The sequence below is a fragment of the Oncorhynchus mykiss genome, chromosome 29 (genome assembly GCF_057628025.1).
Source record: "Oncorhynchus mykiss isolate SJ-2025 chromosome 29, ASM5762802v1, whole genome shotgun sequence".
NCBI classification, from domain to species: domain Eukaryota; kingdom Metazoa; phylum Chordata; class Actinopteri; order Salmoniformes; family Salmonidae; genus Oncorhynchus; species Oncorhynchus mykiss.
This window is the reverse complement of record NC_143050.1, coordinates 14610502-14636700: the sequence shown is the minus strand read 5'-3', so window position 1 is coordinate 14636700 and position 26199 is coordinate 14610502. Positions and strand designations below refer to the sequence as shown.

The following is a 26199-nucleotide window of genomic DNA, read 5'->3' as shown; positions in this document are numbered from 1 at the left end:
GGTTCTATAGTAGGTTTGTAAAGATTTTCTTGTGGGGTTATAGTAGGGTTATAATGGTTCTCTTGTAGGGTTATTGTCGGTTTATAATGGTTCTGTTGGAGGGTCATAATGGTACTCTCGTATAGTTATAGTAGGGTTGTAGTGTTTCATTAGTGGGTTATAATGGTTTTCTAGTAGGGTTAACATTGCGATTGTTTGAGGACGGCGCCCCAACATCAACATTTTTTTCAACTAGCACAGTCTTCATAAAATCACAAATAGCGATTAAATAATCACTTACTTTTTGAAAATCTTTCTCTGTTTGCAATCAAAAGGGTCCCAGCTACAACATGCATGGTCGTTTTGTTAGATGAAATCATTTTTTATATCTCAAAAAGTCTGTTTAGTTGGCGCCATCAATTTCAGTAATTCACTCGTTCAACATGCAGACAAAATAATCCAAAAAGCTACCGCTAAACTTTGTTAAAACGAGTCAAACTATGTTTCTATTGAATCCTCAGGTACCCTAAAATGTAATTAAACTAGAATATTTAATACGGAAAGAAGTATGCTCAATAGAAAAAAATTAGCAAGTGTGCGTCCTCTTCGTCGCCCGCACACAGACTGATTTCCAACTTTGACTCCCGGTACCAAAACTCAAAATTCTTCCTTGTTTTGGAAGGAACAAGCCTGAAACGTTGAACAAAGACTGTTGACATCTAGTGGAAGCCATAGGAATTGCAATCTGGGAGCTGGAATTGCAGAGGACCTATAGCTTTCCATTGAAAGAGCATGGCATCTCAAAAAAAAAAGAATTACGTTTGGTTTTTCTTTGGATTTTCGGCTACCATATCAATTGTGTTATAGTCTCATACATTATGTTAACATTTCTACAAACTTCAAATTGTTTTCTATCCAATGATACCACTTATATGCATATCCTGGATTTTGGGCCTGAGTAACAGGCAAATCAAATCACATTTTATTTGTCACATACACATGGTTAGGAGATGTTAATGCGAGTGTAGCGAAATGCTTGTGCTTCTAGTTCCGACAATGCAGTAATCTAACCTAACAATTCCACAACTACTACCTTATACACACAAGTGTAAAGGGATGAAGAATAGGTACATACAAAATATATGAATGAGTGATGGTACAGAACGGCATAGGCAAGATGCAGTAGATGGTATCGGGTACAGTATATACAGTGCCTTGCGAAAGTATTCGGCCCCCTTGAACTTTGCGACCTTTGCCACATTTCAGGCTTCAAACATAAAGATATAAAACTGTATTTTTTTGTGAAGAATCAACAACAAGTGGGACACAATCATGAAGTGGAACGACATTTATTGGATATTTCAAACTTTTTTAACAAATCAAAAACTGAAAAATTGGGCGTGCATAATTATTCAGCCCCTTTACTTTCAGTGCAGCAAACTCTCTCCAGAAAGAGAGAGTTCAGTGAGGATATCTGAATGATCCAATGTTGACCTGAATGATGATAAATACAATCCACCTGTGTGTAATCAAGTCTCCGTATAAATGCACCTGCACTGTGATAGTCTCAGAGGTCCGTTAAAGCGCAGAGAGCATCATGAAGAACAAGGAACACACCAGGCAGGATATCCATAAAAAGCGTCGTTTAAAGTTTGCCACAAGCCACCTGGGAGACACACCAAACATGTGGAAGAAGGTGCTCTGGTCAGATGAAACCAAAATTGAACTTTTTGGCAACAATGCAAAACATTATGTTTGGCGTAAAAGCAACACAGCTGAACATACCATCCCCACTGTCAAACATGGTGGTGGCAGCATCATGGTTTGGGCTTGCTTTTCTTCAGCAGGGACAGGGAAGATGGTTAAAATTGATGGGAAGATGGATGGAGCCAAATACAGGACCATTCTGGAAGAATGATGGAGTCTGCAAAAGACCTGAGACTGGGACGGAGATTTGTCTTCCAACAAGACAATGATCCAAAACATAAAGCAAAATCTACAATGGAATGGTTCAAAAATAAACATATCCAGGTGTTAGAATGGCCAAGTCAAAGTCCAGACCTGAATCCAATCGAGAATCTGTGGAAAGAACTGAAAACTGCTGTTCACAAATGCTCTCCATCCAACCTCACTGAGCTCGAGCTGTTTTGCAAGGAGGAATGGGAAAAAATGTCAGTCTCTCGATGTGCAAAACTGATAGAGACATACCCCAAGCGACTTACAGCTGTAATCGCAGCAAAAGGTGGCGCTACAAAGTATTAACTTAAGGGGGCTGAATAATTTTGCACTCCCAATTTTTCAGTTTTTGATTTGTTAAAAAAGTTTGAAATATCCAATAAATGTTGTTCCACTTCATGATTGTGTCCCACTTGTTGTTGATTCTTCACAAAAAAATACAGTTTTATATCTTTATGTTTGAAGCCTGAAATGTGGCAAAAGGTCGCAAAGTTCAAGGGGGCCGAATACTTTCGCAAGGCACTGTACATCTGAGATGAGTAATGTAGGGGATGTAAACATTATATTAAGTGGCATTGTTTAAAGTGGCTAGTGATACATTTTTACATACATTTTTCCATTATTAAAGTGGCTGGAGTTGAGTAGTATGTTGGCAGCAGCCACTCAATGTTAGTGGTGGCTGTTTAACAGTCTGATGGCCTTGAGATAGAAGCTGTTTTCCAGTCTCTCGGTCCCTGCTTTGATGCAACTGTACTGACCTCGCCTTCTGGATGATAGCGGCGTGAACAGGCAGTGGCTCGGGTGGTTGTTGTCCTTGATGATCTTTATAGCCTTCCTGTGACATTGGGTGGTGTAGGTGTCCTGGAGGGCAGGTAGTTTGCCCCCGGTGATGCGTTGTACAGACCTCACTACCCTCTGGAGAGGCTTACGGTTGTGGGCGGAGCAGTTGCCGTACCAGGCGGTGACACAGCCCAATAGGATGCTCTCGATTGTGCATCTGTAAAAGTTTGTGAGTGCTTTTGGTGACAAGCCGAATTGCTGCGCCTTCTTCACCACGCTGTCTGTGTGGGTGGACCAATTCAGTTTGTCAGTGATGTGTACGCCAAGGAAATTAAAACTTACTACCCTATCCACTACTGTCCCGTCAATGTGGATAGGGGGGTGCTCCCTCTGCTGTTTCCTGAAGTCCACGTTCATCTCCTTTGTTTTGTTGACGTTGAGTGTGAGGTTATTTTCCTGACATCCTCCCTGTAGGCCGTCTCGTCATTGTTGGTAATCGTCTGCAAACTTGATGATTGAGTTGGAGGCATGCATGGCCATGCAGTTGTGGGTGAACAGGGAGTACAGGAGATGGCTCAGAATGCACCCTTGTGGGGCCCCAGTATTGAGGATCAGTGGGGTGGAGATGTTGTTACCTACCCTCACCACCTGGGGCGGCCTGTCAGGAAGTCCAGAACCCAGTTGCACAGGGAGGGATCGAGACCCAGGGTCTCGAGCTTATTGATGAGTTTGGAGGGTACTATGGTGTTAAATGCTGAGCTGTAGTCGATGAACAGCATTCTCACATAGGTATTCCTCTTGTCCAGATGGGTTAGGGCAGTGTTCAGTGTGGTTGCGATTGTGTCGTCTGTGGACCTATTGGGGCGGTAAGCAAATGGGAGTGGATCTAAGGTGTCAGGTAGGGTGGAGGTGAAATGGTCCTTGACTAGTCTCTCAAAGAACTTCATGATGACGGAAGTGAGTGCTACGGGGTAGTCGTTTAGCTCAGTTACCTTAGCTTTCTTGGGAACAGGAACAATGGTGGCCCTCTTGAAGCATGTGGGACCAGCCAGCTGGTCTGCGCATGCTCTGAGGATGCGGCTGGGGATGCCGTCTGGGACTGCAGCCTTGCGAGGGTTAACAGGTTTAAATGTTTTACTTACGTCGGCTGCAGTGAAGGAGAGTCCACAGGTTTTGGTAGCGGGCCGTGTCAGTGGCACTGTATTGTCCTCAAAGCGAGCAAAGAAGTTGTTTAATCTGTCTGGGAGCAAGACATCCTGGTCCGCGACGGGGCTGGTTTTCTTTTTGTAATCCGTGATTGACTGTAGACCCTGCCACATACCTCTTGTGTCTGAGCTGTAGAATTGCAACTCTACTTTGTCTCTATACTGAAGCTTACCTTGTTTGATTGCCTTGCGGAGGGATTAGCTACACTGTTTGTATTCGGTCATGTTTCCGGTCACCTTGCCCTGGTTAAAAGCAGTGGTTCTCGCTTTCAGTTTCACGCGAATGCTGCCATCAATCCACGGTTTCTGGTTCGGGAATGTTTTAATAGTTGCTGTGGGTACGACATTGCCAATGCACTTGCTAATAAACTCGCTCACCGAATCAGCGTATTCGTCAATGTTGTTGTTTGACGCAATGCGGAACGTATCCCAATACACGTGATTGAAGCAAAAACTTCAAAAAGTTGAACAGACCTGAGCGCGGGAGCTTCCTGTTTTAGTCTCTGTCTATACGCTGGGAGCAACAAAATTGAGTCGTGGTCAGCTTTTCCAAAAGGAGGGCGGGGGAGGGCCTTATGCGTCGCGGAAGTTAGAATAACAATGATCTTGGGTTTTACCAGCCCTGGTAGCACAATCAATATGCTAATAGCATTTAGGGGGTCTTGTTTTCAGATTAGCCTTGTTAAAGTCCCCAGCTACAATGAATGCAGCCTCAGGATATGTGGTTTCCAGTTTACATAGAGTCAAATAAAGTTTGTTCAGGGCTGTCGATGTGTCTGCTTGGGGGGGAATATATGCGGCTGTGATTATAATCGAGGAGTATTCTCTTGGTAGATAATGCTGTCGACATTTGATTGTGAGGAATTCTAAGTCAGGTGAACAGAAAGACTTGATTTCCTGTATGTTATTATGATCACACTACGACTCGTTAATCATAATCATAATCATAAGGCCCCTCGTCTTACCAGAAAGATGCTTGTTTCCGTCGGCGCGATGCGTGAAGAAACCAGCTGGCTCTACCGACTCCGATATCGTGTCTCGAGTGAGCCATGTTTCCGTGAAGCAAAGAAAGAAAGAGAAGGAACGTTACAGTCTCTTATGTCTCTCTGGAATGCTACCCTTGCTCGGATTTCATCAACCCTGTTGTCAAGAGACTGGTCCTTGACCAGCGAGTAGTATGCTCAGGAGCGGTGTGCTATGTGCCCGTCTACGGAGCCTGACCAGAAGACCACTTCGTCTGCCCCTTTTACGGCGACGTTGTTTTGGTTCGCCGGCTGGGATTCGATCCATTGTCCTGGGTGGTGGGAAAAACACAGGATCCGCTTCGGGAAAGTTGTATTCCTGGTCGTAATGATGGTGAGTTGACGTTGCTCTTATATCCAGTAGTTCCTCCCGACTGTATGTAATAAAACCTAAGATTACCTGGGGTACCAATGTAAGAAATAACACATAAAAAAACAAAATACTAATAGTTCTCTAGTAGGGTTATAGTGGTTCTCTAGTAGGGTTATAGTGGTTCTCTAGTAGGGTTATAGTGGTTCTCTAGTAGGGTTATAGTGGTTCTCTGGTAGGGTTATAGTGGTTCTCTAGTAGGGTTATAATGGTTCTCTGGTAGGGTTATAATGGTTCTCTGGTAGGGTTATAATGGTTCTCTGGTAGGGTTATAATGGTTCTCTAGTAGGGTTATAGTGGTTCTCTGGTAGGGTTATAATGGTTCTCTAGTAGGGTTATAGTGGTTCTCTAGTGGTTTATAATGGTTCTCTAGTAGGGTTATAGTGGTTCTCTGGTAGGGTTATAATGGTTCTCTAGTGGGGTTATAGTGGTTCTCTAGTAGGGTTATAGTGGTTCTCTGGTAGGGTTATAGTGGTTCTCTAGTGGTTTATAATGGTTCTCTAGTAGGGTTAAAGTGGTTCTCTGGTAGGGTTATAATGGTTCTCTAGTGGTTTATAATGTTTCTCTAGTAGGGTTATAGTGGTTCTCTAGTAGGGTTATATTGGTTCTCTAGTGGTTTATAATGGTTCTCTAGTAGGGTTATAGTGGTTCTCTGGTAGGGTTATAATGGTTCTCTAGTGGGGTTATAGTGGTTCTCTAGTAGGGTTATAATGGTTCTCTAGTATTGTTATAATGGTTCTCTGGTAGGGTTATAATGGTTCTCTAGTGGGGTTATAATGGTTCTCTAGTAGGGTTATAGTGGTTCTCTAGTAGGGTTATAGTGGTTCTCTAGTGGTTTATAATGGTTCTCTAGTAAGGTTATAGTGGTTCTCTAGTGGTTTATAATGGTTCTCTAGTAGGGTTATAATGGTTCTCTAGTGGGGTTATAGTGGTTCTCTAGTAGGGTTATAGTGGTTCTCTGGTAGGGTTATAGTGGTTCTCTAGTAGGGTTATAATGGTTATCTGGTAGGGTTATAATGGTTCTCTAGTGGGGTTATAGTGGTTCTCTAGTAGGGTTATAATGGTTCTCCAGTATTGTTATAATGTTTTTTTTGTTTTGCATAAAAACAGGGAAATGTATGATATGCACGTCTACACTCTACAGTATATGATCAAACATCGGGCCTTCTGTTTCCATGGCAAGTCATGGTATATGATTTATAGTATAGCAGTATTGTAGTTTTCTACAGTACATATCCATCAACATCATACCTTTGTAAGTCAGCCTTGTGTGGATTTCAGGATGACAGCGCTCCTGTACACTATTTAGTTGCAAAATGTATTGCATATGTAATGTAAGCATCTTTCCCAGAGCCTATGCATACAGCCTGGTACTGTACTGAACCGTATTGTATGTGCCAGCAGGTTATGGGAGTTCTCTCACTCTACATCGACATCTATCTTACTGTCACGTTATGTTTAACCTCCATGGAATTGCACAAATTCCTCTCTTTTCAAGAAGTGTATTCATTGTCAACTCTAGTCAACAGAGCCAAGCCTTTTTTCCTTAAATGACATGCTGAGACGACCTAGGCAGTGAGTGTGGTTGACATTTTTCAAACCTCCTCCGTTACAGAAAAATACCCACAATTAAAATACTGTAAAAACATCAAAGCAGACCAAATATTTAATAAACATCGGGACCGACCAGGGATATAATTCATTAATTACATTAGACCATTTATCTAAATCTTTTCCTTTGAAATGATCTGAAAATTCCCAACTATGCGTGATCCCTTTGAGAGACGACCTTTGCGTGCACACACAAGAGTAGCATCGGAAACAAGCTTGAGGCTCCACTTATAATAACATGAATGACAAAAAAGGCAGACAGATGGGGTGAAGCTCCACCCTCTTTCCCCCCCCCCCCTCCCAGTGCGAGATCTGACATGTGTAATTTAATTCAGAGAGCACACTGGAGAGGAGGCCATTTCTGCACACCAATTTCCTCTAAATGTACACATGCCTGTCAGTCACAGTTTCAAGTGCGCACATCCACAATAGAGATCAGGACCACTCGACTGACAGCCAATAGAGGTCAGGACCACTCAACTGACAGCACTGCAGCAAAACATATACTGTAGATCCAAACGGGACTTTAGAAATCGACTCACTTTACTAGTCAGTCAGAGAAGAAATGCATTTCAAGGATTAGCTTGTTGGCTACCATTTCTATTGACTGTGTTAATTCCCTTGTGTTATTGCCCTACAGTGTAGATTGTGTACAGTAGAGCTGGTGAGCCACTGTAATATACATCTACCCTCTCCAGCATCTCCAGCATATATGGGCTAGTATTGCAATCCTCATCATGCTGTGAAGTTAGCTTTTTGAGGCCAAAACAGAACTAGAACATATAGAAGCATACAGAATCCCCTCCAGCCCTACACTCTCTCTCCGAACCTCATCCATCCACTTATCCATCCATCCCACTTCCCTCCTCCTATCAGGGCGTCTCCCCTACCCCAAATATCTCATTGATGGCGCTACAGAAAGCTGGACCCCCTCAGCCCCCCCAAGAGCACGTTGTCATGACAACAGCTGGGATTTGCTGCAACCCGACTAGAGCAAGTGGGCTGTCAGAGATATGGGTTCAGCAGCTGGAATGGTGCAGCCCTTCTCCACTTCTTCCCGTGCAATATAATCCCCCCTCTGAAGCTGATTGGATAACTTTGTTTTGCGGATGAGGTGAAACATCATCTTAGCTTAGTCAATAGTATCAAGGTGTTGCTGGTCCTTAGATGAGGTTGGTGGAACAGATTGCTGAGATGGACTCTGTCTTCCCTAATACATGTATCCCTCAGTGAAGGCAATCACAGGCTTCACGTCTCATACTGTCACACAGGCCTTCCATCACATACAGAACATACACTTACTCTCTATCAGTCATCCCCTCCCCTCCCCATAACATGGTTATAATGTAATATTTTAGAGTGAATTGATCAGATTTTGTATTCCCATGGTTTACAGGTAAGGTTTTTCTGTTAACATGTCATTGGACATGATACCATCGTCACATGTCATGTTCCATCAAATGTTTCCTGAATCTGAATGCAGTTGCCTGTGTTGAATGAAACATTAACATTGGACTGTGCTGCCATGTAGTGAGTACCAGAAGAAGTAACATCTAACATCCCTTATGATCAGGAAGATAGATTTAATTAAATAATATATTCAAATCTATTAATTGGACGACTAATCTATACTTTCAAAACGATCTATGTTCTTGTGCTATAGACCCATCTGTCATGGTAATATAATGTTTCATTAGCTAAGTAGTGCACTATGTCATAATCTGCCCTTAATGGATGGCCCAGAGATCCCATCTTGTCATTATGGCAGTGAGTTAAGTGGATATCTGGATTTGCATGCTCTAGTCTAGTCTAACTGCTTGCTGTTGTTTTGTCTGCTTGTCTTGTGTCTGTCTGTGGTGCTTGTTTGGATGTCCTGATGGTCTTAGCTTGATGTTGTCCAGCTCCGTCCTGTTACTGTAACTGTTACTCATGACTCACCATCCGTGTCTCAACTGTCCCGTCAGTCCTGTCGCTCAATGCCCATACTGTGTATGTATATCTGTTGTTTATCTATGTTGGAAGGTGTCTCTCCTAAACTGTTCTCCTCTTCTTTTTGTTTGTTTTTCCAACTGTCAACTTTCTGCAATGGCAGAGCATCTTGGGATTGAATTTATGGGTATGGAACAATAGTTTGATTCCCAGCTTGAGTAGAGCTGTGTTCTATATCTCCTTCCGTTCCGTTTGACATGCTTCCATTCCCTCTGTGAGGTTGACTCTAAAGCAAATGGTCTGATTGATTAACCAATCAATCAGTCAATCAACCTTAACAGTATCTCAATGGGCTGAAAAATGCACTGGTCATGCCCTGTGGAGCTGACCCTCCCTCTAACATTACCCCGACCTGAAGCTGGCCCTCCCTCTAACAATACCTCATCTACAGCTGACCCTCCCTCTAACATTACCTGATCTACAGCTGGCCCTCCCTCTAACAATACCTCATCTACAGCTGACCCTCCCTCTAACATTACCTGATCTACAGCTGGCCCTCCCTCTAACAATACCTCATCTACAGCTGGCCCTCCCTCTAACATTACCTCATCTACAGCTGGCCCTCCCTCTAACATGACCTGATCTACAGCTGGCCCTCCCTCTAACATTACCTGATCTACAGCTGGCCCTCCTTCTAACATTACCCGATCTGAAGCTGGCCCTCCCTCTAACAATACCTCATCTACAGCTGGCCCTCCTTCTAACATTACCTGATCTACAGCTGGCCCTCCCTCTAACATTACCTGATCTACAGCTGGCCCTCACTCTATCATTACCTGATCTACAGCTGGCCCTCCCTCTAACATTACCTGATCTACAGCTGGCCCTCACTCTATCATTACCTGATCTACAGCTGGCCCTCACTCTATCATTACCTGATCTACAGCTGACCCCCATCTAACATTACCTGATCAACAGCTGGCCCTCCTTCTAACATTACCTGATCTACAGCTGGCCCTCCCTCTAACATTACATGATCTACAGCTGGCCCTCCCCCTAACATTACCTGATCTACAGCTGGCCCTCCTTCTAACATTACCTGATCTACAGCTGGCCCTCCCTCTAACATTACCTGATCTACAGCTGGCCCTCCCCCTAACATTACCTGATCTACAGCTGTCCCTCCTTCTAACATTACCTGATCTACAGCTGGCCCTCCCCCTAACATTACCTGATCTACAGCTGGCCCTCCTTCTAACATTACCTGATCTACAGCTGTCCCTCCTTCTAACATTACCTGATCTACAGCTGGCCCTCCCTCTAACATTACCTGATCTACAGCTGACCTTCCCTCTAACATTACCATGGGTGTCCCAATTTGCAGTCCTCATCACTACATGTACATCTGACAGAAGAGCAAGAGCAGTTTTCTTCATTAACTGGTTTTAAGGGACTATACATTTGTAGAGCAGGTATAAACAAAATGAAAGCTTGAGTCATGGATTCCCCTCTAGATTCCCCCTCAATCTATCTTCTTCAGGTAGTAGATGCCCCATCCATCTATTCTCCCTTCAGGTAGTAGATAACCTGTCCATCTATCCTCTCTTCAGGGAGTAGATTCCCCTCCATCTATCCTCTATTCAGGGAGTAGATTCCCCTCAATCTATCCTCTCTTCAAGGAGTAGATTCCCCCTCCATCTATGCTCTCTTCAGGGAGTAGATTCCCCCTCCATCTATGCTCTCTTCAGGGAGTAGATTCCCCCTCCATCTATGCTCTCTTCAAGGAGTAGATTCCCCCTCCATCTATGCTCTCTTCAGGGAGTAGATTCCCCCTCCATCTATGCTCTCTTCAGGGAGTAGATTCCCCCTCCATCTATGCTCTCTTCAAGGAGTAGATTCCCCCTCCATCTATGCTCTCTTCAGGGAGTAGATTCCCCCTCCATCTATGCTCTCTTCAGGGAGTAGATTCCCCCTCCATCTATGCTCTCTTCAAGGAGTAGATTCCCCCTCCATCTATGCTCTCTTCAGGGAGTAGATTCCCCCTCCATCTATGCTCTCTTCAGGGAGTAGATTCCCCCTCCATCTATGCTCTCTTCAAGGAGTAGATTCCCCCTCCATCTATGCTCTCTTCAAGGAGTAGATTCCCCCTCCATCTATGCTCTCTTCAGGGAGTAGATTCCCCCTCAATCAGAACTCTAATCAGATAATAGATTCACACTACATTTATTCTCTCTTCAGGGAGTAGATCCCCCACCCAATCTATCATTCCTTCAGGAATGTAGATTCCCCCTCCAGCTATACTTCTTAGGGAAGTAAATGTCACCTCCATCTATCCTCTCTTCAGTTAGTAGATTACCCATCCATCTATCCTTTTTCAGGTAATAGATTTCCCCCATCTATCCTCTCTTCAGGTTGGAGATTCCCCCTCCATCTATCCTCTCATCAGGGAGTAGATCCCCCCCCCCCCCCCCTCCATCTATCCTCTCTCCAGGGAATAGATTCCCCCTCCATCTATCCTTCTTCAGATAGTAGATTCCATCTCCAGGTGTCCTCTCTTCAGGGAATAGATTCCCCCTCCATCTATCCTTCTTCAGATAGTAGATTCCACCTCCAGGTGTCCTCTCTTCAGGGAATAGATTCCCCTCAATCTATCCTCTCTTCAGGGAATAGATTCCTCCTCCATCTATCCTTCTACAGCGTTTAGATTCCCCCTCCATCTATCCTCTCTTCAGGGAGTTTATTCCCCCTCCATCTATCCTCTCATCAGGGAGTAGATTCCCCCTCCATCTATCCTTCTACAGCGTTTAGATTCCCCCTCCATCTATCCTCTCTTCAGGGAATAGATTCCCCCTCCATCTATCCTCTCATCAGGGAATAGATTCCCCCTCCATCTATCCTCTCATCAGGGAGTAGATTCCCCCTCTATCTATCCTTATACAGCGTTTAGATTCCCCCTCCATCTATCCTCTCTTCAGGGAATAGATTCCCCCTCCATCTATCCTCTCATCAGGGAATAGATTCCCCCTCCATCTATCCTCTCATCAGGTAGTAGATTCCCCCGCCATATATCCTCTCTTCAGGGAATAGATTCCCCCTCCATCTCTCTTCTATTCAGGGAATAGATTCCCCCTTCATCTATCATCTATTTAGGTAGTAGTTTTCTTCTCCATCTATCCTCTTTTTAGGTAGTAGATTCACCCTCTATCTATCCTCTCTTCAGTTAGCAGATTATCTTTCCATTTATCCTCTCTTCACAGAGTAGATTCCCCTCCATCTATCTTGACATCATGTAGTAGATTCCCACTCCATCTAGCCTCTATTCAGGGAGTAGATTCCCCCTCTATCTATCCTCTCATCAGGGAGTAGATTCCCCCTCCATCTATCCTCTTATCAGGGAGTAGATTCCCCAGCCATATATCCTTTTTCAGGTAATAGATTCCCCCTCCATCTGTCATCTATTTAGGTAGTAGATTCAACCTCCATCTATCATCTATTTAGGTAGTAGAATCCCCCTCCATCTATCATCTATTTAGGTAGTAGAATCCCCCTCCATCTATCATCTATTTAGGTAGCAGATTCAACCTCCATCTATCATCTATTTAGGTAGCAGATTCACCCTCTATCTATCCTCTCATCAGGTAGTAGATTCCCCCTCCATCTATGCTCTCATCAGGGAGTAGACTCCCCCTCCATCTATCATCTCTTCAGGAAATAGATTCCCCATCCATCTATACTTTTTCAGGGAGTAGATTCCCCCTAAATCAATCCTCTCTTCTGTGAGTAGATTCCCACTCCATCTGTCCTCTCTTCTGCGTGTAGATTACCCCTCCATCTATCATCTATTTAGGTAGTAGATTCACCATCCATCTATCCTCTCTTTAGGTAGTAGATTCCCCCTCCATCTATCCTCTCTTCAGGTAGTAGATTACACCTCCAAATATAATTTCATCAGATGGTAGTTTACCCCTCCATCTATCCTCTCTTCAGGATCGTATTCCCCCTCCATCTATCCTCTCATGAGGGAGTAGATCCCCCCCCTCCATATTTCCTCTCTTCAGGTAGTAGATTTCCCCTCCATCTATCCTCTCATGAGGGAGTAGATCCCCCCTCCATCTTTCCTCTCTTCTGATAGTAGAATCGCCCTCCATCTTTTCGCTCTTCACACAGTCGATTCCCCTTCCATCTATCCTACTTAATTTAGTAGAATCTCCCTCCATCTATCATCTATTTAGGTAGTAGTTTTCTTCTCCATCCTATCCTCTTTTTAGGTAGTAGATTTCTTCTCCATCTATCATCTATTTAGGTAGTAGATTCAACCTCCATATATCATCTATTTAGGTAGTAAATTCACCCTCCATCTATCATCTATTTAGGTAGTAAATTCACCCTCCATCTATCATCTATTTAGGTAGTAGAATCCCCCTCCATATATCATCTATTTAGGTAGTAGATTCACCCTCCATCTATCATCTATTTAGGTAGTAGATTCACCCTCTATCTATCCTCTCTTCAGGGAGTAGATTCACCCTCTATCTATCCTCTCTTCAGAGTGTATATTCCCCCTCAATCTGTTCTCTCTTCAGGGAGTAGATTCACCCCAACATCCATGCTGCTCATCTCTCTTCAGAGTGTAGATTCCCCCTCAATCTATCCTCTCATCAGGGAGTAGATTCCCCCACCATCTATCCTCTCTTCAGGGAGTAGATTCACCCTCCATCTCTCCTCTATTCAGGGAGTAGATTCCCCCTCCATCTATCCTCTATTCAGGGAGTAGGTTCCCCCTCCATCTATCCTCTATTCAGAGTGTAGATTCCCCCTCCATCGATCCTCTATTCAGGGAGTAGATTCCCCCTCCATCTATCTTCACATCAGAGTGTAGATTCCCCCTCCATCTATCTTCACATTTGACTTCCCCTCCATCTATCTGTTCTTCAGTTAGCAGATTACCTTTCCATTTATCCTCTCTACAGATAGTAGATTCCCCCTCCATCTATCCTCTCTTCACAGAGTAGATTCCCTTCCATCTAACTTCACATCATGTAGTAGATTCACCCTCCGTCTATCTGTCTTCAGGTAGAAGATTCTCCCTCCATATATCCTCTCATCAGGTTGTAGATTCCCCCTCCATAATTCCTCTCTTCACAGAGTAGATTTCCCCTCCATCTATCCTCTCTTCATCTAGTACATTTCCCCTCCATCTATCCTTCTTCAGGTAGTAGATTTCCCCTCAATCTATCCTTCTTCAGGTTGTAGATTCCCCTCCATCTTTCTTTCTTCCGGGAGTAGACCCCCCTTCCATCTCTCCTCTCTTCAGGTTGTATATTTCCCCTATATCTATCCTCTCTTCAGATAGTAGATTCGCCCTCTATCTATCCTCTCATCAGGGAGTAGATCCCCCCTCCATCTGTCATTCTTCAGGTAGTAGACTCCCCCTCCATGTATCCTTTTGTCAGGTAGTAGTTTACCCCACCATCTATCCTCTATTCAGGGAGTAGGTTCCCCCTCCATCTATCCTCTCTTCAGGAATTAGATTCCCCCTCCATCTATCCTCTATTCAGGGAGTAGGTTCCCCCTCCATCTATCCTCTCTTCAGGGAGTAGATTCCCCCTCCATCTCTCCTCTATTCAGGGAGTAGATTCCCCCTCCATCTCTCCTCTATTCAGGGAGTAGGTTCCCCCTCCATCTATCCTCTCTTCAGGGAGTAGATTCCCCCTCCATCTATCCTCTATTCAGGGAGTAGATTCCCCCTCCATCTATCCTCTATTCAGGGAGTAGATTCCCCCTCCATCTCTCCTCTATTCAGGGAGTAGATTCCCCCTCCATCTATTCTCTGACTCCCTCTGGAATCTTCTCTCTGGGGTTGATGACATCAGACTAATCTTTGTGAGCCTCCATGTCTCTACTGTTTACTTCAGAATAAACAGTGCTTAGTTTCATGTGATTCTTTTAGCACACACCGGGTTTGTGTTAACACTAGTGTGAATTTGATTACATTACTCAGTAAGAGTTGTATCACTTCTAATCCTTCCTTAGACACTGAAAACACACACATACACACACAAATTCACCTCTCTCTCTCTCTCTCTCTCTCTATCTCTCTCATTCTCTCTCTTTCTCTGTCTCTCACTCTCTGTGTCTCTCTCAATTTCTCTCTCTCTCTCTCTCTTGTATATATGCACACACACACACACACACACACACACACACACACACACACACACACACACACACACACACACACACACACACACACACACACACACACACACACACACATGGTTTAATGATACACCTATTCAAAAGCGTGTACCATGTTTCAACTTGTATTAGCCAATGTGAGAATCCATTGCCGCATCATTGAGACACAGACAGGACCTCAGGATGAGTGCTGCAAATAGGACATCCCTGTTCCTCTCTATCAACCATAACCAGGCAGGATATTCCTCCAAGATTTGCTTTATGTTCTCCCCTCCTCTGCCTCCTGTTAGCATGCTATGCCAGGTTTACAGTTGACTATCCCCCCACCCCACCCCAACATCCATGCTGCTCATCTTAACTGTGTCATTCTCCTCATCCCCTCAACACTCCACCTCTAACCTGTAACCTCTAACGTCTAATCTATAACCTATAACCTCTATCCACCTCTCATTTGAAACCTCACTGTAGATGTTTGTAAGTCAACCTGCTCTGTTCTACCTGTGTCCATCAATTACTTTACTTTGGTTGAAAACTGTCTGCAAAAGTAGAACGCATTGTGTGTCTAGACTGTTTTTCATTAAGTGACTGTGGTATGAACATGTCATACCTTATTTAGAGTGTAAATAAATAGTCTGTTCTTTAAGGACCTCCTTTCCCAAGAAATGTCCTGTGATACCATAGTTTACTATTTCCTTATGAGACCTCACTGTACAAAATAGTCAAACTACATTCAGGTAAATTTGTGTGAGGCTCCGAGAATTTCAATATTGCCGTTTCCTGTCACTGTGGAAAATTCTTCATCACTAGATATCAACCAATATGGCTGAAATATTGCTATTTATACTATCCATGGTGATTCATTTATAGTGTCAAAATAGCCCATGCTGTTGCTGCTGCTGGTGATTGGAGGAAGTGGGTGAGAGTGAGGCAACCTCATATGGGAGGAGCTGTAAAAATGCAATACATTTTTATTACGTTGTTTATCACAGGCCCACTACCTATTCCCCCTGGTCTGCTCCCTCGTTCCCTCCACTCTCCCCTGGTTTAAGCCACATCCTCCCCTCCTCACAGGAACATTTTTATGGGAAAGCAAAGAGGTTCAAAATCTGTTTTAGTTTATTTTTTTGTTGATCACAAAAAACAGAAGTAACAATGCATGTAATAAGAAAAGTAAAAATAAAATTAAAAAATTATTTCTTTGTTTTAAATTTGAAGTCATTGAATGCAGAGCATGTTTAAAGCCTGCAGGGACCCCTTACTTGCGGTTCTGCTTGTGTGTGTGCCTCTGTAAAAAATGCTCTAGCAGAATAGACAGTGAGAGGATGAGCGGCCTCTGTGTAGATGAGTGTTGATCTGATGGGCTTTCAGTCAGCAGAGACCCCTTGGATGAATGAGGCACTCCTACAATCAGAGTAGCAGATTTGGGACAGCTTTTCTGTGCCGACCTGTTTTGGGCGGACCTCCATTTTAGATCGTTACTGTGATCCGTACCAGTGACATGTGTTACAGTAAACCAAGCCCAGCCATTCACAACGAGCAACACACAATGTTGCAGTAATTAAAACAAATGTAATCATCTACATCTCTAGTGAATGCTGTACAAATTCCCAGTTAATGCCAGTCATCTAAATTTAGAAATTTCTAGCGCATTTCTAGTGAATTTTTTTCCCCCAGGCATATTTTTTGATTAAGGATGTTGAAACAATAATGATTCCAGTAATATTTATGAATATTTACTAGTGTCAACTGGCTTTTGTTCAACAGCCATTACAATGAAGGGTTGGAGTTTCAATGTAATCTAATTCATGTTCAGAGCCTTCAACACCTCCATACAGTATGTCTACTTTGATACATGTAAAGAGAGTGAGCAACATCTGCTTAGTGTAGGAGTGTAAAAGCTGTGGGAGACAGGAGGGCTGGGGCATCAGAGACATGGTGTAAAGGATGTCCATGATGTCTAAACTTACTCCTTCAAGGGACTGATGTTGTAGTTTTATTTTCGTACCTGTCTCTCTCTCTCTCTCTGTGTGTGTGTGTGTGTGTGTGTGTGTGTGTGTGTGTGTGTGTGTGTGTGTGTCCACAGAAGCTGAAGAGCTCTACCAGAAAAGAGTCCTGACAATCACGGGGATCTGCGTGGCTCTGCTGGTGGTGGGCATTGTGTGTGTGGTGGCCTACTGCAAAACCAAGTAAGTCAGCCCAGGACAGTATAGGTGTGTTAAATAGACCCTAGCATAGACTGTTGACTCAGCTCCAGTGCTATGAGAGTGACTGGGGTATTCTCCTCCACAGGAGACAGAGGAAGAAGATGCACAATCACCTGCAGCAGAACATGTGTGCAGATCACCCAAACCGGAACCTAGCGAACGGACCCAATCACCCAGGACCTGGCCCTGAGGAGATACCCATGGTAGATGTGAGTGGCACATACATATCCATCGATTCCCTTACTGACTTTTCTGTCATCAATTAGTGAATGAATGGAAGGGTGAATGTGTTGTTTTCGTATGAGTTTCATAGCATACATTATTTTACTTTCCTTTAGTGGAGCATAAGTACTCTCTTGAAGGATAGCGAGGTCACAGGTTAACATCCAACAGTAACTAAACCTCTCCTTTCAGAACACACACATGGTCAATCAGTGGCGTTTCAAATATGTCAGGACAGATTTAGCAACAGTCTTTGTGATGGTATTGTATGTAAAGTTCAACATGATGATGGGCAGTTACACATTTCCCCTCCATACCATCTCTCCAACACTTTCCTCTGTGTGTTTTAGTACATCTCTAAGAATGTGCCTGCAACGGAGCGAGTCATAGGGCATGTACCAGAGGACTCGTTCCCAGGCAGCCATGCGTCTTCCAGATCTCACAACTCCTCTACCCATGCCCATTCATCCACTCACAGGTAACCCCTCAACATCCCCCTCACTACACACATCACAGGTACATTTTTTGACACACAGAAAAATACACACTGAACTACACACCGGACCATATCCTGGTTGAACCCTATGTTTTGGTCCTCTCTTGTCTCAGACACGAGGAGCGGACGTGGAGCCTGGAGCGGACTGACAGTGTCCTCTCAGACTCACCAGGCATGATGTCGTCCTCCGTGGGGACCAGTAGGTGCAACAGTCCTGCGTGCATGGAGGCCAGGGCCAGGCGTGCCGCACACTGTGGCTCTACTGTGCCCCACCGGCCGGGCCTGCAGTACGAAGACTCGTTCGATTCGCTGGGGGACTCTCCACACAGCGACAGGTGGGAAGGGAACAGGCCCCTCTCTGGGGTTATGGCACTGGGGGATGTTCTAGTGCCCACCTTAGGAGGCCTCGTTTTACAGCTGGCTCTCTATCGGCCCCTGGAGGCCAGCGAGGGCACTTTGAAAGAGTCAATGGCAAATACTACTCTACCATAGCCAGACATGATGAGATAGGCCTACTGTAGACAGTAATACAAAAGTACTCAAGTAAAAGTGAAAGTCACCCAGTAAAATAATTTTATTTGAGTAAAAGTCTAAAAGTATTTGGTTTTAAATATACTTAAGTATCCAAAGTAAATGCAATTTCTAAAATATACTTAAGTATTAAAAGTAAAAGTATAAATAATTTCAAAATCCTTACATTAAGCAAACCAGCCGGAACGATTTTCTTGTTTTTTAAATTTACGGATAGCCAGGGGCACACTCCAGCACTCAGACATAATTTACAATTGAAGCATTTGTGTTTAGTGAATCCACCAGATCAGAGGCAGTAGGGATGACAAGGGATTTTCTTTTTAAGAGTGTGAATTGGACAATTTTCCTGTCCTGCTAAGCATTCAAATTGTAACTAGTACTTTTGGTTGTCAGGGAAAATGTATGGAGTAGAAAGTACATTATTTTCTTTAGGGAACGTAGTGAAGGAAAAGTAAAAGTTGTCAAAAATAGTAAATAGTAAAGTAAAGTACAGATACCACAAAAAACTACTGAAGTAGTACTTTAAAGTATTTTTTACTTGAGTGTTTTACACCACTAACTGTAGGACAGGCAGGTCTTGAAATGTTTACTGTTCTTGTGTCATGTTCTGATAAAAGAAGGATAAAGTAGGTATATACAAGTTAAGTTATATATCCAGTTGCTGTACTAAAGTTAGGAGTATTTTGAGGATAAAATCCGTCAGGAGAGAGCCCACAGGCAGATGCATTTCTAAAGTGAAGAATCTGCTGGGTCAAGCTTACTGTACTGTACTGTACTATACTCTCCTAAATCTGTAAGGCGGCTAAACAGGAGGGTGGATACCGTAAGGACTTCATTAAGACAAGGAGAGTAGAACAAGCAGATCTTTGGTGTGGCTGTGGTTATCAACTCTACTGTGATCTTCGCCCTGGGTTGCTGTATGCCTAAAGATTGAGCACAGATGTTATTGTAGGGACACATCTTCATCTTCACAGGAGGTTTAGAGAAGTGTACATAACTTCTATTTAGTCATTTTAGCTGGAAACCAATGACCACAAACATTTCTCATTTCAAGATGCACCATGCTGAAATGGCAATTTCCTGGTATGCTAAAATTCTAATAGTTCACTTAATTTCAGTTTATGTGACATAACATTCAAGTATAGTGTAGTAAAGAATCATTGTACCGTCTAAACCACTGTGAAATATATTTTCCATCACCAGCTGTTTGAAGCTGGTGTACAAAAGCCGAAAGTTAAAGATTCAAGAACGGGAAGCATAGAAATGACGTACATAGAACCGATTTACCGCCTCTTAGATTTGCTATAATTACATTTCTATGTGAATTTGGTCAGGTCGCCCAAAAAGGTACATATTGCAGATTTAAGATTTTTGTTTTAGTGTTTGAGTTAGTGAGAGTGAGCTCATCTATAAATGGCTACAGTAGGCTATAATGAACATTTGACTGAACAGTAGTACCAGGCAGCATCGCAGTGCTAAACTTAACAGGATTACAGTGGAACAGTGATTCACTTTATTTTAGATTTGCCTTTGGATCTTTCAGATGCTTTTTCCTAAAGGGGGTACTATGTTTTTCCCTAGTGCCATAGAACATATGAAGGTAGAGGGACTGTACTGTAAACATACAACAGCATCTCAAAACTAAGCACAACACACACACGTATGTTTTCCCTAGATATAGCCCTCTGTAAGGCTAAAGGTCACATTAACCATTAAACACATTCAATGACATAACAAAGATGTAGAAAACTGAGCAAGCAGGATTTCACAAACACCATCCACCCACAACTGACAAACCTGCACACTAACTCAATAATGTCTCTTACTGCTGTTTGTGGATGGTGGGTCCCTGTCCCACATCATTCTATTAGACATGACATCTAACTGGGCTGCTGCTGTTTGGCCTGGTCCTCTCTCTCCCTGTCCTTCTCCTCCCCGCTCCCCACTCTCCACTCCCCACCCTACCTTCCCCCTCACTACAGGTATGTGTCAGCCCTGACAACGCCGGCCCGCCTGTCTCCAGTGGACTTCTTTTACTCGCTGTCCCCGCAGGTGCCTTCCTTCCAGATCACCTCCCCCAACACCAGCCAGGCCATGTCCCTGCCACCCGCCGCCCACACCCCCTACCCCCCGGAGGATGACCAGCCTCTGCTGCGGCGCTACCAGGTGCCCCTGCATGACGTCCAGCGCCAGGAGCCCTACCGGCAGCAGCGCCGCACCTACCTGAACGACAGCACGGGCAGCCTGCCCTCTAGTCCCTACAGGCTGGCTGAGGAAGAAGACTACGAGACCACACAGGAGTACCTCTCCTCCCGTGAACAACCAAAGAAAAGTGGGACCGGCAGCGGTGGTGTTGGGGGTCGGCGCTTGCGGAGGTCCAGACAGAACGGCTACGTAGCGCCGAGAGGATACGAGGCGTCACGGGACTACGGCTCTCGCAGCTGCCTGATGGACAGCGAGTCGGAGGGGGAGGGTGAGAGCACGCCCTTCCTCAGTATGCAGAATATGAATGCGGAGCCCTCCACCATCTGCAGGCCGGCCAACAGTAGGACTTCTCAGTCACACTCTTCGGGGCGGCACGGTGCACGTGGGACTGTACAGACCAGACAGACGCACTCACGGTCCAAACCGGACAATGTACCGCATTAAAGAAAGACGATGAGCTACCAATGAAAATCAATATAGTATAAACCTGCACCTATACAAAATATTTTTATTTTATATAACTGACAGATATTCTAAACAAATGAAATATTTATTTTCATTTTTAGCAAAAGTTGTCTACTAGTTAACAGCAAAGACTTTTTTATAGGGAAAACTCTATTTATATGTACATTTTGATTTACAGTATAAAAAGACGTGCCAATTTTTTCACAACTTCAAAAATGGAGTAATATTGTGGTGCCTTTTGCTGTACTCCGATGGCAGAGGGCCAGTGGAAGTTTTTGTAGCCTTTCTTATATGGACATCATTTTTTATACACCTTTCCTCTTTTGTTTTCTTTTTTGGGCTTTGTTTTTTCTTCTTTTCAGGCTGTTCTTCTGGGAGTCGAGCCCCATTTGAACATGACCCTTCCCCTTCCACATCATGCAATATAAACCACTTAATCATAAGGTGTATGTTTACATGAATATAATTCACCTATAGGGTTTATCATTTTGGGACTCTCCAGTAGAAAATCTGATCAATGCAACGCAGGTCCTTGCTCTCTGAGTGGGGAGGAGTGTTTGTGTGTGCGTAAGTGCGTGTACTCACGTGTTTGTGTGCGTATGTGTGTGTGTGTGTGGGGGGGGGGGGGATTTTGTGTACAGCTATGCTTGTGCGTGTGTGAGTGTTAAAAGTCCTAATGTGTTGTTGTACCAACCAACTGGTTGCTATCTTGGGCGCCAAAGCAATTGTATCAGTAGAGGAAAGCTGCAGGTGCACAGTGAAGATCAGCCTTGGTTCCAGGGTTGCGCTGCTGTTGGGTACAGAGTTCTGTTGGGTACAGAGTTCTGTTGGGTACAGAGTTATTTTGGGTAAGGAGTTATGTTGGGTAGAGAGTTATGTTGGGTAGAGAGTTATGTTGGGTAGAGAGTTATGTTGGGTAGAGAGTTCTGTTGGGTAGAGAGTTATTTTGGGTAGAGAGTTATGTTGCGTAGAGAGTTATGTTGGGTAGAGAGTTATGTTGGGTAGAGAGTTATGTTGGGTACAGAGTTATGTTGGGTAGAGAGTTCTGTTGGGTAGAGAGTTATTTTGGGTAGAGAGTTATGTTGCGTAGAGAGTTCTGTTGGGTAGAGAGTTCTGTTGGGGCTCCCGGGTGGCGCAGTGGTTAAGGGCGCTGTACTGCAGCGCCAGCTGTGCCATCAGAGTCCCTGGGTTCGCGTCCAGGCTCTGTCGTAACCGGCCGCGACCGGGAGGTCCGTGGGGCGACGCACAATTGGTCTAGCGTCGTCCGGGTTAGGGAGGGATTGGTCGGTAGGGATCTCCTTGACTCATCGCGCACCAGCGACTCCTGTGGCGGGCCGGGCGCAGTGCGCGCTAGCCAAGGTTGCCAGGTGCACGGTGTAGCCTCCGACACATTGGTGCGGCTGGCTTCCGGGTTGTGATAAGAAGCAGTTCGGCTGGTTGGGTTGTGTATCGGAGGACGCATGACATTCAACCTTCGTCTCTCCCGAGCCCGTACGGGAGTTGTAGCAATGAGACAAGATAGTAGCTACTACAAGTTCTGTTGGGTAGAGAGTTATGTTGGGTAGAGAGTTCTGTTGGGTAGTTATGTTGCGTAGAGAGTTATGTTGGGTAAAGAGTTATTTTAGAGTTCTTTTAGGTAGAGAGTTCTGTTGGGTAGAGAGTTCTACATGTCATGTGTGTTTACAGCTGCCCCCTTTGTTTCCTGGCCCCCTCCTTGTACCAACAGGGTAAGGTTTGTCTCCTGGCCCCCTCCTTGTACCAACAGGGTAAGGTTTGTCTCCTGGCCCCCTCCTTGTGCCAACAGGGTAAGGTTTGTCTCCTGGCCCCCTCCTTGTACCAACAGGGTAAGGTTTGTCTCCTGGCCCCCTCCTTGTACCAACAGGGTAAGGTTTGTCTCCTGGCACCCTCCTTGTACCAACAGGGTAAGGTTTGTCTCCTGGCCCCCTCCTTGTACCAACAGGGTAAGGTTTGTCTCCTGGCCCCCTCCTTGTACCAACAGGGTAAGGTTTGTCTCCTGGCTCCTTACTGGTCCCACCAGGGTAAGGTTTGTCTCCTGGCCCCCTCCTTGTACCAACAGGGTAAGGTTTGTCTCCTGGCTCCTTACTGGTCCCACCAGGGTAAGGTTTGTCTCATGGTAGCCTCCTTGTCCTGGCTGATTCTGAAGAAGAAATGTCGTTGGCCAGTGTCTCTGTTGGTCTGGAGATATCCCTGCCATCAGTGATAGTGGCTCAATACAAAGAGACAAAACTAAAAGCAAGAACATCCCATGAATGTATATCTTTCTCCCATCACCCATGCCTCCTCCTCCTCATCATCCTCCTCACCTGTCCATTGTGTACCTGTAGCCAAAGTAAAGGTTCCCACAGCATCTCAGGACTTCTACCCACCCCTCTGCCCCCTCTCCCCCTCTCTCTCTCTCCCCCTCTCCCTCCACCAAAATATTTCCATAAGACTAAGCCCCCCCCCAAGGACATAAAGAACACACCCAACATGCTATGCCTCTGAGCACTCCCATCTAAAGAGAAGGAAAGGAGAGTGGAATCTCAGTGGAGAACAGAACAGAATAGAACAGAATAGAATAGAGTAGAGCAGAATAGAATAGAGTAGAGCAGAACAGAATAGAATAGAATAGAGTAGAGCAGAACAGAACAGAATAGAACAGAATAGAATAGAGTAGAGCAGAATAGAATAGAGTAGAGCAGAACAGAATAGAATATAATAGAGTAGAGCAGAACAGAACAGAACAGAATAGAGTAGAGCAGAACAGAATGGAACAGAATAGAATAGAGTAGAGCAGAATAGAACAGAATAGAACAGAATAGAATAGAATAGAGTAGAGCAGAATAGAACAGAACAGAATAGAATAGAATAGAGTAGAGCAGAATAGAATAGAACAGAATAGAACAGAACAGAATAGAATAGAATAGAGTAGAATAGAGCAGAATATAATAGAACAGAATAGAATAGAACAGAATAGAGCAGAACAGAACATAATAGAATAGAGTAGAGCAGAACAGAACAGAATAGAACAGAATAGAACAGAATAGAGTAGAGCCGAACATACTAAACCAATGCAAGAGAAATAGCTGTGAAACTTTGGAGGATCATAAAATGCCAAAATATGCAAACTTTCTATTTTGCTCTGTTTGATGACATCATTTTCTAAGAGGTGTGTTGTGTGAAACCTATGTAATGCCTATTGTGCAGGAGAAGTAACATGATATCAATACATATTTATAGCCATTCTTATTTTTCATGCAGTTATGCAGCGCTTGCTCAAATTGTCAACTTTCCTCATTCCCAGATTCATGTCCATTGACTGATTGTGTTCATGAATTCTTATCGCACCGAGTCCAGACCAAGCAGGCAACACGCAAGTCTACAGTAATGACTAATCACTTTAAAGGGTCTCATTCACTAATGTTGAGTGCTGCTCGGTCTTGTGGATAAGGATAATAATGTTGCTTGTTATGAAGTATGTCACTAACAGGTTTGGAGGTTAATTTCATACCTGTCAAAAACGTTGGAGTAAATGGTTCTTACAATGCATTTGAAATGATTGTTGATAATCCTGCAAAACTGGTTATATACATTCTAAAATATAACCAAAAAAATTAAATGACTGTACCAGGACAAAATCATCAGATGAGTCTAGGTCAAAAGTAAACTGATAAGTAGGATTTAAAACACAACGGCTGTAAGATGAAGGCACATTGACAAAGACACGTAGACACGTAGACATCTCACAAATGGATTTTCTCTCATTTCGGTTTCTCACACTCTGAGTGTAATTTTGTATGTTTGAAAAATGCAAAAGAAGACAGTAGTTCTAGTTTAAATGTGATATTTCCCCAACCTTGCCCCCCTCCTCACCCAATAGAAGTGCTGCCAGGTTCGTCCTGTCAGTTTCTCATGTTTTTATTTTTCTTCCCTTGCTTGACATGTTTCAACACCTCTCCTCTGCATGTACTTGTGGTCAAGGTATATGGGTGCATGGTGGTGAAAAGCAGCAGTCAGTTTATTTTCAGTCAGTGGAAGTGTATTTCATTTAACATTCAGCAATAAAAATACCCCCCCATCTCCATTCTAGGAATATGCTAGAAAAAAAGTACAAATGCGAGATTGTCATAGATTGTAAAATAAAATGAAAAAAATAATCCACAAAATAAATCTTGATTCATATCATTTTAACATAAAGTGGTCATCTCTGTGCAGGACTGTGGTGTGTGTTTTGAGATATCCTTAGCCATTGGGCTGAGGTACTGTATGGCTGATTTTTCTGATCTTTCTGCTTGTGACTTTTGTTTCCAGTATCTGAAGTGTATGGTTCCTGTGAAACAGTGCCTTCAGAAAGTATTCACACCCCTTGTCTTATTACACATTTTGTTGTGTTACAGCCTGAATTTTTTTTATCAGGTTTTTTTAAACAATAATAATCTCACCCATCTACAAAGTGAAAACCTGAATGTAGAAATTAGATCATTTATTTATTTTAAATACATAAATCACCTTTGTCAGCGATTACAGCTGTGAGTCTTTCTGGGTAAGTTTCTAAGAGCTTTGCACACCTGGAGTATACAATATTTGCACATTATTCTTTATCAAATTCTTCAACCTCAAATTAGTTATTTAAATCAAAACTGTAACTAGGCCACTCAGGAACATTCAATGTCTTCTTGGTAAGAAACTCCAGTTTATATTTGGCCTTGTGTTTTAGCTCATTGTCCTGCTGAAAGGTGAATTTATCTCCCAGTGTCTGTAGGAAAGTAGACTGAAACAGCTTTTCCGATATGATTTGATGTTTCTTTTTATCCCAAAAAACTCCATAAGGTTTGCCGATGACAAGCACACCCGTAACATGATGCAGCCACCACCATGCTTGAAAATATGACGCATGGTACTCAATGATGTGTTGTGTTGGATTTAGCCCAAACATAAAGCTTTGTTTTCAAGGCATAAAGTCAATTTATTTTACTTTAATGCTTTATTGCAAACAGGATGCATGCTTAGAATATTTTTATTCTGT

General features: G+C 43.7%; 1 protein-coding gene across 4 annotated transcripts in view; it reads left to right on the top strand.

The window, feature by feature from the left end:
• The window catches only part of nrg2a (neuregulin 2a), a 170808-nt gene extending 145444 nt beyond the window's left edge, over nt 1–25364 (top strand). For all 4 annotated transcript variants that reach the window (XM_090226571.1, XM_021591458.3, XM_090226573.1 and 1 more), the window contains exons 6-10: nt 17134–17236; nt 17340–17463; nt 17827–17954; nt 18086–18307; nt 20486–25364. In XM_090226571.1, the coding sequence (XP_090082697.1) occupies nt 17134–17236; nt 17340–17463; nt 17827–17954; nt 18086–18307; nt 20486–21152 (1244 nt within the window). In that variant the 3' untranslated portion in view covers nt 21153–25364. The remainder of the gene's footprint in view (nt 1–17133; nt 17237–17339; nt 17464–17826; nt 17955–18085; nt 18308–20485) is intronic.
• Nucleotides 25365–26199: the final 835 nt, after the last annotated feature.